Source organism: Mytilus trossulus, chromosome 3 (assembly GCF_036588685.1).
Source record: "Mytilus trossulus isolate FHL-02 chromosome 3, PNRI_Mtr1.1.1.hap1, whole genome shotgun sequence".
Lineage (NCBI taxonomy): Eukaryota > Metazoa > Mollusca > Bivalvia > Mytilida > Mytilidae > Mytilus > Mytilus trossulus.
The window spans coordinates 90,501,981-90,515,406 of NC_086375.1; the positions used below are offsets into that span (position 1 = coordinate 90,501,981).

General features: G+C 32.9%; 1 protein-coding gene across 13 annotated transcripts in view; it reads left to right on the forward strand.

Moving 5' to 3' along the window:
• The first annotated feature begins 2,730 nt into the window (after positions 1-2,730).
• LOC134712810 (peripheral plasma membrane protein CASK-like) overlaps positions 2,731-13,426 on the forward strand; it is a 156,001-nt gene continuing 145,305 nt past the window's right edge. For 12 of the 13 annotated variants that reach the window (XM_063574709.1, XM_063574706.1, XM_063574715.1 and 9 more), the window contains exons 1-2: positions 2,731-2,893; positions 12,473-12,545. In XM_063574709.1, coding sequence (XP_063430779.1) covers positions 12,484-12,545 — 62 coding nt within the window. In that variant the 5' untranslated portion in view covers positions 2,731-2,893; positions 12,473-12,483. Of the gene's footprint in view, positions 2,894-9,140; positions 9,408-12,472; positions 12,546-13,426 lie in introns of those variants that run through there. The other variant, XM_063574707.1, reaches the window with a different exon arrangement.

The following is a 13,426-nucleotide window of genomic DNA, read 5'->3' on the forward strand; positions in this document are numbered from 1 at the left end:
TTGTCTGCTCTTTGGCCGGGTAATTGTTTTCTCTTTGACACATTTCCCATTTTTATTCTGAATTTTATTCTCGACAATGAATCAAATACAACCCATTCCCAACTGATATTTACACGTTGCTCTTGTGTTGTTACATCAATGTACGGGTTTATTAGAGGGTTGAGCTCTCACAACATGTCTAGCCTCGCCCATATTCTAAATGAGCCTGCTTTTGGTGGTGCTGTAGTTCAGTGGTTGACGTTGGTTGCTGTCGTTGTCATATTTGCTTGGTTTGGTTTCTAGAGTTTTGTAACAAACTATTAAATATTGTATTTGTTTATCCTCTCAATGCAATATGGTTAACGACTAGTAAACATACAATAAGCCAATTATTTAGTACTGATACTATTATACTAAACTTAATAACTACTAACCGTATCTGTTATAATAGTATCAGTTAGAATTACAGCCGATTACATTGAGTGTGTAGGCAAAGGTAATATCTTTGGTGTTAGTTTGCTAGCTAGCTGAACCGTGAAGTGATTATAAGTTAGGTATACTACCCTTCTTTTGAAGTAGCCTAGTCCCACAGAGAGATAGATTGGTTATCGGTCGGAATAGTCTACTCTTAAATGAGGGGAGTTTACAGAACATAATAATAACTTCACGGTTCAGCCAGCAATCAAGCAAACCAAATATATTACCTTTGTCTACACACTCAATGTAATTGGCTGTAAAGAAATATTTATCTAATCTCGGTTACACTATATGTCTCTGCATCAACAATGTAAATTATTACACAACTTCCCTATATATTTGCCGACTTTACTTTACTGATACCACAGAAACAATGCGCCGAAACTTTTTTTTTTATATCTGCAGCAGACTGATATTTGCTGTATATTGCAGTATGCATGATCATAATCTATCCCTGTGTCACCAGCAAGTTAACGCACATTTAAAATTCAGTTCAAGAGAAGTCCGAGTCTGATGTCAGAAGATGTAACCAATGAAAATAAACAAAATGACAATAATAAATAGCAACAGACTACTAGCAGTTAACTGACATGCCAGCTCCAGATTTCAATTACACTGATTGAAAGATTATGATTTCATCATATGAATATCAGTCACAATCCTTTCCTATTCCGTTAGGGGCTTAGTAACAAATCATCATAACATATATGAGAAGAACATAACCCGTGTCATGCCAACAACAGGTTTTTGAATAAATGTGTTTAGTTCCGATGCAAAGACCCTATAAGTGAATCAATATTAACGCAAACATATGCAATCTTTAATGACCTTAACAGTATCGTAACTATATCCCTTCTTAATAAGTCTATTTAAAGGTTTTGTTAGTTTCTTTACAATACTGACATTTTTGTGCTTTATAAAGAATATTTCCATAAAAAAAATGGATGTGAAATACCTGAACGTATCAAAAGTCTGCATGTTGAGCTATATTTACGAATGATGTCCTTATACGATGATAAAATTTAGTAAATGTTTTGACTAGTTTGTGATATCGAAAACCCTGGTGTAATAACTTTTTCAGTAATACATGAATTTCTCTCGTTAAAATCTAAAAAAGTGTTACATACACGAGCGAATCGCACAGGTTGAGATATATAAACACTGTAAGATGGTGACAAGGAACGTCACCGACTAAAAATGGATAATTAACGATAGGAAATGAAAAATCATCTCTTTTATCATAAAATTTAGTATTACGCTTTCCGTTTATAGTGAAATAGATATCAAGATCAAGGAAAGGGCAGTGGTCATTGTTAGTCATTAGCTTTATTTAAAGTAATTTCAACAGGATAAATTTCTTTAGTTTACATACTGAAGTTGTCATTATTGAGAGCCAAAATATCATCCAAATAAAGATATTATTAAATTAATTTGTTTATCAGATGTTGTTTCGATGGGTCCTTGCTGATTTTTGTCATCAATTGTAACTGCATTCGCATATATTTGTATCAGATTCCCCCCCCCCCCCCCTTATATACCTTTATATAACAAAAAGGTGTATAAGAAAGAAAAAATCTGAGACAAGTGCCTGTGAGTCTTATCTATAGTCGTATAATCTCTTATATAACAAGGAGGTGTGGTTTGGTTGCGAATGAGACAACTATCCACCAAAGTCCAAAATGAAATAACGATTAGTGAAAGCAACATTTTAAAAGTAAAAAAAATAAGCAAGGTGCATTTTTTTATGAACTGTTCGATTAATATGTTTTATGTTTTATCAAAACTAAAAACTTTAATTACTGACTGTCACTGTTGAATTTTCTATTTTCCAATGTGTAAATAAGGTGTAGGCCCTATAGTTATGATAAAATTTGAAGGCAATTGTTTATAAAAGATACAACGTTTAAACAAATGTTTTTAACAATGATTCTAAAAGTATAACCAGGGACATATACAATTATATGTCTCTTATGGCTCTGCAAGGATTCGTATAGTATGTCTTGCTATACAAATTCTTGGTCTCTGCCTGGTAACACAAATGCACTAAACATCATAAAAAAATGTTTAGAAAAAAGTTGTTTTCCCACATCGTTCGAGACAACTACACTACAATCATTATTCCTTGATTTAGAGTGGAAAGCGGAAACGTAACAACTATATAAGATACCCTTATTTTTTAGTGTAGGTAGTAATCATGGATTTGATTGGGATTTGGAAGTTATGTAGTTTGAGAACGCCCAAATGTTTATCTGACCCCATAATTCGTCGCGCACCTGGTACTTCCGCTATGGAGTAAAGAATCACATCAATACACATCACCTGCTATTTAACGATTAATTACTTGATTAAGCAGTTAATTAAAACCTGCACGGTCTATTAACTCTGAAGGCAGTTAAAGGGAAGCCTACCTGACATGACACTGGCCATCAAATAACTTGTAAGTTTAAGTTTATGCAATGATAATGACAATACCAACTGTTAGGAGCATGCTAAACTTAACAATGTTTTGCACTTTTCATTAAGTGGAAAGACTGCCACTTGTTCCTGGTAAAACAATAGACTCCCTTTGAAAATTCCTAAAATTTAATTTTGTATACATTTGTTTTGTTACAGAACTTAAGCAAGTGCCTGTGAGTGAAAATTTTGATAGGCAAGTTGTTATACTAGTATTAAAAGTAAATACTGATCATAGCCTAGATTTCATTATTTTGTAGTTAGTACATACATTTGCATAAATAACATTTCTTGATTCTCTTCGTGTGAAAAGATTTTCCCTTTAGATACAATAAAGTGAGGTGATAATGAAGAAGAAATTTATAAATTTAAAATCCAAGCAATATGTCATGTAAATGTAATATAAAGAAAATAATTAAAACATTGACTCAATTTTATTTTAAATGTTAAGGGATATCAACATGCCTTCTCCCAAATCAGCAATAACATTATTATGATAAGACAAACTTAATGATTTCAACTTTCCAAGTGTCAACTCCCCATTTCTCAGAACCAACATAACCTCTGCTCCATCACAATATGTTTATTATACATCTCAGTTAATATGTTAAGCCTGTGCCTGTTCACACTATATGGACTTTATTAATCTCATGTGTGTACTCCTTACACAAAAACTGCTACAACAGTGTAAATAGCTTTGTAGACAGCCTATAGTCATTTGATTATAATTTTGAAAAGTGTTATATATGTAACTCTCTCATCACTTAACATCAGTCGTCCTTGTTAATTATTAATTTAACATTTTAAAAAATCTTCACCATTCAAACTACATTGCCAAATTTAAATAAAACTTGGCCACAATTGTCATTGGGGTATCTAATTTTAAACTTTCCAATGATCCTCCCTTCCAACCAAGGTGGCCAACATGGTTAAAAATAGAACAACAGAGTAAAATGCAAGTTTTTGCTATTGTATTGAAAACCTGCTATCAATAAAGACAATATGATTGGTCAAAAATGTTCAGAGTGTCAAGCTTTACCTATTGTCCATTCATGTCAAAACTGCCAGACAACTTAATACCCTTAATGACAAATTTACAAATAAGTCATCAGTATCAATTTGTCAGAAGACTTTTTATAAGAGTTATTGCCCTCTAATGATGTTTTTAGCGTGGCCGAGTGAGCTTTTCTCATCACTTGGCGTTCGTCAATGTCCTGCGTTCTTCGTGCCTGGCATTCGTCGTCGTCCAACGTCGTAGTTAACTTTTATAAAAATCTTTTCCTCTGAAACTACTGGAACAAATTTAACCAAACTTGGACACAATCATCATTGGGGTATCTAGTTAAGAAAATGTGTGGCGTGACCCGGCCAATCAACCAAGATGGCCTCCATGGCTAAAAATAAAACATAGGGGTAAAATGTAGATTTTGGCTTAGAATTCTGAAACCTAAGCATTTAGAGCAATTCAGACATGTGGTTAAATTGATTTGCAAGTCAAGATCTATCTGCCCTGAAATTTTCAGATGAATCAGACAACCAGTTGTTGGGTTGCTGTCCCTGAATTGGTAATTTTTAAGGAAATTTTGCTGTTTTTGATATTTATCTTGAATATTATTATAGATAAAGAAAAATTGTAAACAGCAATAATGTGCAGCAAAGTAGGATCCACGAATGTGCTTTGAATTGAATTGTTTGCCTATTATCTTGAAAACTTTAATAGATAAATACATGTAGAAACTTTGAAAAATGATCGGCAGGTAAGATCTACTACAAGTGAGTGACACAGACTCGTTTCAGTCTCTAGTTTATTTTCATACAGATTAATTTCAGCATCTAAAATTGAGAATGGAAATGGGGAATGTGTCAAAGAGACAACAACCCGACCAAATAAAAAAACAACAGCAGAAGGTCACCAACAGGTCTTCAATGTAGCGAGAAATTCCCGCACCTGGAGGCGTCCTTCAGCTGGCCCCTAAACAAATATATACTAGTTCAGTGATAATGAACGCCATACTAATTTCCAAATTTTACACAAGAAACTAAAATTTAAATAATACAAGACTAACAAAGGCCAGAGGCTCCTGACTTGGGACAGGCGCAAAAATGCATGTTTTCTAGTTGACAGGACATCTTCCATCTTTTATGAGGAATCTTTTGCTATCACTTCTTGTACAACAAGATTAAATTTATTAATTAATATGACAGTCTGTTCTAGATCTGTATAAAAATATGTAGGCTGTATGCAAAGCTTTATCCTTAATTATGATTATTCCACTTAGGATACAACCAAGACTGTATTCATTTGGAAAATTAAAGGAATTCTGATCCTATTTTCATCAGATATATACTAAATATTGATTAACCTACTTTTAGAACCATTTGAAGGAAACCACAAAAAATTCTAGACAGCAATGCACAAAAACATACATAAATAGATCATGTTTGATCGAGAAAAAAAAACCACCAATTGAGATGGGTTTTTTAAAAAACAAGAGAGGCAAAAGACACTTAAGAGATCATGAAATTTGTAAGTAAAAAATTACCTGACATGCCATTGCAAAAAACTAAAATATTACCAAAAGATAACAGTGAACAAAGCACAAAATAGAAAACTAAAGACTGAGCAATAGGAACCACACCAAAAAACAGGATCATGAAGGATCAGCAGATTCTGCTCAACATGTTGCACCTTTCATATCAACACAAAATTGTGCCCTTAGAAGAATTAATAACTGAATCAAAGTTCCCGAGTGCAGCATAATTGAAATAAAAAGAATAAAATAAAATTTATCTTAAAATCTACCAAGTAAGTGACTGAGAGATGAAGCATGGGGATTAACTGACATGACATGTCTCAGATAAACTAGAACAAATTTTAAATGCCTACAGTCATTTGCCTATTAAAAAAAGAAAAAAGAAGCTAAAATTAAAAAAAATAAAAAATTTTGTCTTGTAAGTTCACAAATTTTAGGTGCACTATATGCCTTGTTAGAACAAGGATTTGATCCTTGTTTAGAATTAGAAATTGATTCCTATTGACTGCATATAAAAGTCTTCGAATATAAAAAAGATGATGTGATATGATTGACAATGAGACAACTCTCCGAAAGAGACCAAATGACACAGAAACTTTTAATTTAAATTTAGTTTCTTGTGTACAATTTGGAGTTTAGTATGGCGTTCATTATTACTGAACTAGTATATATTTGTTTAGGGGCCAGCTGAAAGACGCCCTGGGTGAGGGAATTTCTTGCTACATAAAAGACCTGGTGGTGACCTACTGCTGTTGTCTTTTCTATGGTCGGGTTGTTGTCTCTTTGGCACATTCCCCATTTCCATTCTTAATTTTAACTATACATGTAGGTCACCTTACGGCTTTCAACATTGAGCAAAGTCCAAACTGCATAGCAAGCTAAAAAAGACCCTGAAATGACAAACGTAAAACAATTCAGAAGAGAAAACTAACAGCCTAATTTATGTATCAAAAATGAATGAGAAACAAATATGTAACACATCAACAAATGGCAACCATTGAATTATAGACTCCTGACTTGGGACGGGCACATACACTCAGAATGTGGCTTGGTTGAAAATGTTAGCAGGATTCCAACCACCCCTCTAATCTGGGACAGTGGTGTAACAGTACAATAAGAACAAACTATTAAAATCAGTTGAAGTTTTTTTTAAACTTTAAAGGAAATATTTAAAAAAAACAATGTTTTGTAGAAATAAGAATTTAAAATCTCTACTGTGCAGACAATAGGGAAGATGTTCTAATGTTTTAAATATATTTGTGTTAATTTCCCTTTAAATATGGTAGGCAGTCAAATTTGGTCTTGTAATTTATCAAATAGGATAAGTTTTACAGCTGTCATTTCTGATCTGTCAGTCCTTTTGTTCAATGATTAGATTAGTTGATTAATTCGGAACTGTGTTTCATTTTCCTAAGCTGAAGCTTTTTGTTGTGGTGGTCCAGAATTGATTAGAAGATCTGGTAAAATAGCAGGGTTGGTTCTATTTATAGTAATAACTATATAAGGAGAATGTAAAGGCCAGATTGAAAAAAAGGAAGGTTTCAAAATTTCCCTAATTTGCAAAATAAAAAAATTGAATCTATGTACATTGTACATTTAATAACACTTTGGAGTTATGGTTTTAAATTAAGCTTTAAAAATAGATAAGGCCTCACTTTCAGGAAGTATGTTATAAATCATTACAGTGACAAAAGAACTATCTACCTTTCTAATACTCTGAAGAAGGTTCTTAAGAAAAGTTCATAACACTAGTGGCTGATTCAGGGGTTTCAGGGAGTTTGACTCTTCTTTTTTGATGATGAATACTTTTGAATGGGTACATATGGTTGGAGCCCCCTTTATCCTGGATTGGTGCCCCCGTTATCATGAGTTGGAACCCCCTTTTAAATATGGCTAGATCTGCCACTGAAATCTGCATCAACAGTATTTTTTTTATTATCTTCAATCAGTTATTTATGTTCAATAAATTGAATAATGTGGCCTAAATATAGTAACTGAAAGCCTCTTGTTATCCAGACTTGAAAATCCTAAATAAACTCCATAAAACAAAGTACAATCAATCATTTAGATTTGGAGTAAATTAAATCTGAACCAGTAGAAAACGTCTCATAGGATTAATGTATTTGGGTTTTTGATTTAGAAATTTCATATTCCAAGACAATTCATTTCTCATTTAGATGAAAATAAATGAGCCAATTGAAATGTTTGAAGAAGGTTAAATAGGGTTTGTATTACTTTGTACTAAATTCAGCCCGATCTTCATTGTTACTGTCATTTTGTGTGTAAACTGTTTCTATATTGTCATTCCTATCATGGAATTAATCTTGTTACTCAGGTTCCTGGGAGGATTATTCTATAACTTCATTCAATTATTTCTCTCTTGACAACATGCAGAAGTAAAATCTATCAATTTCTACAGGAAACCATGGATCATTATAAGAAATGTTTGAGTTATTTTTGACACCAGTGAGAGGTAAGGTGTTTTACTTGTGTTGGCACTCAGTTATGTAATAGTTCACTCATGTAATACTATTTTTATTTTGTCAATCTTTTTACATGTATTTTTGTATTGCCATGGCTGGGAGATGTCATTGCATGAAATTTATGGTGTTGAAAAGCATGATAGGAGGAATAGAACAATTCTAAATATTTGACAAGTCATTAAATGCTTACTCCATCATACATAAGTCCAGAACTGAGGGAGGTTATTCCTAATGTTTTTCTTTCTTCAGATTTATACTGTGAAAATGAATGACTTGATAGAACTGTTAAGCAATCCAAAGATCTGATTTGATGATGGAACATTATATCATACTTTCAAGATTTACTTTGGGAGATGAATTCCAAGATTTGAGTTAGTGTGTGCGACATTGATAATGATGACTGTTTATTGGAGGTGGCAAGCTAAATGTCGCCCATCTTGAATTATTGTTTTAATACTATGAGTATAACAATAGTCAGATATATAAGAGAACAGATGGACTAGCAGGGTTTGAGAGGAGCTTGGTGTTTACCTTATATATCAGATGTAGGAAGCTCTGGTTTGGAGTTCAGGGGAGGGTTCAGCCATTTTAAAAAGGGGGTGGTTCCCAACCCAGGACAAAAGGGGGGGGGTCCAACTCTATGTCCCCATTCAAATGCATTGATCGTCCAAAAAAAAGGGGGGTTCCAACCCCGGAACCCTCCCTCTGGATCCGCCACTAGAGTTGTTGTAGTCTAGTAAAATTGATTCTGAATGTATTTTGATTTGTGTTTGTTCTTCTTCTAAAGAATGATGTAAATGTATAAAGGTCAAATTCACATTATACTCCTCTCTAATTTGGGGTTCATCTGAATCTGATAATAGAACTATAATCTGGAACTGATTTGTATAAAAAGTATTAATATAGAACTATGTTTTTTACACTTTCACTTAATGACCATTTATCATCCTAATGGTCAATCATTTGACAGTTATTGACGGATTAAATTTCAGTCTATTAGGAATATACCAATTACTTGTGCTTGTTTACTCTGTATAACATGTATAATATACAATAATTGTATAACATTTTTCATATCAAGTTATATCATTTATTTGTCTACTTTACACTTTAAAACTCAATTATTGGTTAAACTTGTACAGTAACCTGTATAATTTTTGTTAGTTGATCAGCAATCAAATGTCTCCATTGTATCAAAACTGTAATTATCACATGTTAAAAATGTCCCTAGTGTATTCAAAATCACAGGGAAAAATGACAGTTTGTGATATGATTCGAAAATAATAAGAGCAATATTGGTACGTTTTATTGAATGCATTTCATCGAGGAAGTAAAGATCAGTGTGTTAGGTTATTAGCTATATAATGAAACCATCTCTATGTTGGACATTCAGTGTTTGGACAAATCAATGATGGTCTCTATTTGTGACGGAAAGTAAATTTACTTAGTGCAAATACACCCAATTCTTGTGTACACTTGGGTAAGTCTGTATTAATTTAGCAATGTCATCTAATTGTTTTCTTTAATCCTTTAAAGTTGTGAAAAAATGTATATCTATCGCAATAATTTTGTGGTCAAACAATAGTATAGTTTTGTTTTTTATCTGTCTGCCTCTATCAGTAATAGTGAGGTATGTGATAACTTTTCATCTAAATGATTCTCACCACTTAATTAAGAAGAACTTTGATTGCAAAATGCATTCTGGCCCAACCTTTATACATGTACTCACAAATGTGGTCACTTCTATTGGTACTTTAGGGGGGATGTGTGCTGTCCTATTCTATTTGCAATGCATCAAACAAACTATGGCTTAGCTTTGGAATCAATTTTGTAGAAGCTTTGAGTAATCTTTCATAGTTCATACAGTTTCGGAAATAAGGAGTTACTATAAACAGAAAAGCAGGGTGACGGCTGCCGATGAAACTTTTCTATTTATGATACAGCTATTATATGTAGTCACATGGATTATAAGCCTGCCCCTTCCACTTGACCCTTTAAAATTAAAAGAAATAGAGTAAATTGAAGTAATAAGTTTAACAGTATACTCCAACATTGGTCCTTAGAATTATTTCAGATAGGTGTTATATTTTTGTTTATATAGATTAGACCGTTGGTTTTCCCGTTTGAATGGTTTTACACTAGTTATTTTGGGGCCCTTTATAGCTTGTTGTTCGGTGTGAGCCAAGGCTCCGTGTTGAAGGCCGTACTTTAACCTATAATGGTTTAATTTTTGAATTGTTGTTTGGATGGAGAGTTGTCTCATTGGCACTCACACCACATCTTCCTATATCTATATAGAAAAAATACAAATTTAGAGACAAGAGCCTGTCTGTTAAAGAGCCGAAACATCCAAATAACCTGAAGCATCTTCCTGTTATGGATCCTGTTCTGCAGTTCTGTATCATTAGTGTTTTACAACTTCTGGTGTATATAATTTATATTATTTCAATAATAATAATATAATAATAAATTCTTAATTTAAAGAGGGTAAACTCAGTTAGTTACAATAAACTAATCTTCCCTGAGGCCCTCACATACAAATTACAATACAATCAAAACAGATATTTACACATAGTTAATTTACAGTCATGTAGTTCAATGTATTGTTATTAACATAAGATATTATGCTGTTTAAGAAGTATACATGTAGTCAAAAAAATCAAATGAAAATAAAAAATATACATTACAAATGCATTGTCATGATTGTAGCAAACATTTCTTATCAGGATTGTGTTAGGTACTTCTTGATACTTTGCTTAAAAGTAAAAGTGTTTTGAGCCTTACGCATTTTGTGTGGTAGTCCATTCCATAATACTGATCCAGAATAAGCAAAGGATTTCTGAAATAGTTCAGCTTTTGGCTTAGGAACTATCAGATTACCTTGATTGACACCTCTTAAGGAGTAAGGATTATTATCTGATTTCAGTTTAAACTTTTGAACTAGGTACATTGGTGCTTCCATAGCATACATTTATATAGAAGTAAATATTTGTGGTAATTAATTCTATTGTCAACTGTCATCCACCCAAGTTTTTTAAATAAGGGGCTGAGGGGGATAAAGGATCTGCATCTAGAATTAATCTTGCTGCTCTTTTTTGGAGTTTTAAAATTCTTGTTTTCCCTTCATTTTTACATTCACCCCAAATAATACAGCAGTAGTCAATTAAGGGAAGAATATACCCATTGTAATATGTTTTCCTTGCATTTATATCTAAAAACTTCTTTATTTTAGAAAGAAGGTATATTCTGGATGATATATTAGCACAAACTTGGTCAATTTGATTTAACCATGGACATTCATTTTGAATAAATAGCTTTAAATTTACAAGTAAAATTAAGCATATGTAAGCTGCAGATGAAATCTTTAAGTATGTGAAAAATGCTCTATACAAATAACCAGTATCTTTGGTCTTTGACTGTCACATCAATGAGAGGGTGTTTAGAATCAAATTCTCTATTTTAATTTGATATTTTATTCAAAAATGTATTATCCAGTTGTAAAATAACAATGATGTTTTGATAACGATGTTTATTTTGAGATTACATTTCACTTTTTTCTTTCCCATGGATGAGAAACATGTTGCCAAATTAAAAGATGATTTGCTTAGCAGTATTAATTAAGTCAGTTAGTGTGTGAAGACTGGCTAAGAATTCAGCTAACCCCAAACTTAAATCTGAATGTACGAATAAGATTTCGTTCAATCTTGAACATGATAAAACTTTGTTTTAAGGTAACATCTGCATTTTAGAAAAATTACCTGAGCAAATACCAGTTTAAAAAATCTCTCTTAGTTTCGACAAGATTTTCTTTTTGTCACTAAGCTTATGATGTGACAGAAATCCAAATAACTTTGTAAAGCTATATATATAGAATGTTTAATCAATGAAACAGCAACCCCAAATCACTAACAAAGGGACATCTAGAGGTCAATATGTCATCTTCATTGTTACAATGTCTGTATTACATGTAAAGCTCATATTAGCTTTAGTAAGGCAATGATGGATCATTAAGGATTTTTATGATCATTCATAGAAACTGAAATACCTCAAGTCACAGTGACTTAGATATCTATTAAAAAGGTTGATTTTTGGTGTTTTAACGCCACTTTTAAGCACTGCATTTCGGCTATTTAGTGGCGGTCAGTTTTTTTTGGTGGAGGAAGCTAGAGTGCCTGGAGAAAACCACCAACCTTCCATAGGAAAACTGACCAATCAATTTAGATTGGAGTTGAGTACACCCCCACGAGCAGGGTTCGAACTCACAACCTCAGTGTTGACTGGCTAGTGATTACAGTAGTAACTACTTACACCACTTGGCCCCTGAGGCCCCCTCTTTTGAAAAGGAAAAGAAAAGATCGTCTGTAATTGGTTCATGATCCCCACAAAATAAATCTTACATGACAAAAATAAAGGAACATGTCTTTTATTGATATTATTAAGATGTCATTAGGTGATTGAATAGTTAAATGATTTTAAAGCACAGTCATAACCTCAAATCAGACCCAGTAACAGAAAACTAAGTAACTTTGTTAATTCTCTTTGCAGGAATAAGAAAGATGTCGTCTGATGATGAAGTATTGTTTGATGATGTTTATGAATTGTTTGAAACAATAGGAAAGTAAGTACATGTATTTTTGTCTATGCAGAAATAAGTGAGACATATCTATATTATTTTTTGGAATGATGATGCACTCAGTGGCATCTATACACATATATAAACAAGAGGCAGAAGACACCAAAGTTGTATTTGAACTCAATGACAAAATGACAATGTTGATTTCAGGTTGTCAGACAAAAAACAGATCCTGCTCCACATATAGGGCATTGACTTGTTGCTCATGCAAGTAAAATTAAACTTGGTGATGTCACATTTGAGGAAAGGAGTTTCAGATGATAAATTATCTCGACCATTGATGTTTACTTAACTATACCTTTACCATTTATGCACCTATCTAGCCCACTATACTGTGGGTCTCATTAGGGTCTAAGCATGCCGATTTTTTGTAAGCGTGACAAGTGAAAGTCAAATTATTGTGTAGTGAAAATGGGAAATAAGGTCTAGCTGGACCCGGAAATTGACAAAAAATATGAGAACTGCTTAAGAACATAGTGTAAGTGGGATACGGGAATCTGACAAAACAGTAAGCGGGATCTGGGATGGGAACCCCAAATGAGACCCCCTATACTGTATGGGTTTTATTTATTGATGAAGGCCATTAGGTGACTTATATTTGCATATATCTATGTCATTTGGTCTCTGGTGGATAGTTGTCAGATTGACAATCATACCACATCTTCTTTTTAAACAAAGGATCTACTTAGTTTGCTTTTTCACAAATTCAACATAAGCTGCCGTTAAGTGAGCAGTGCAAAATCTGACAACTCAACAGTCAGATTGAGGTGTCATTATTTAGTAATGGAGGTGTCATTATTTACTGGTAGTAGGATTATATCTTTCTGTGAACTGTTAGTTTGTGAGGCAGTACCCAGCTATTTACA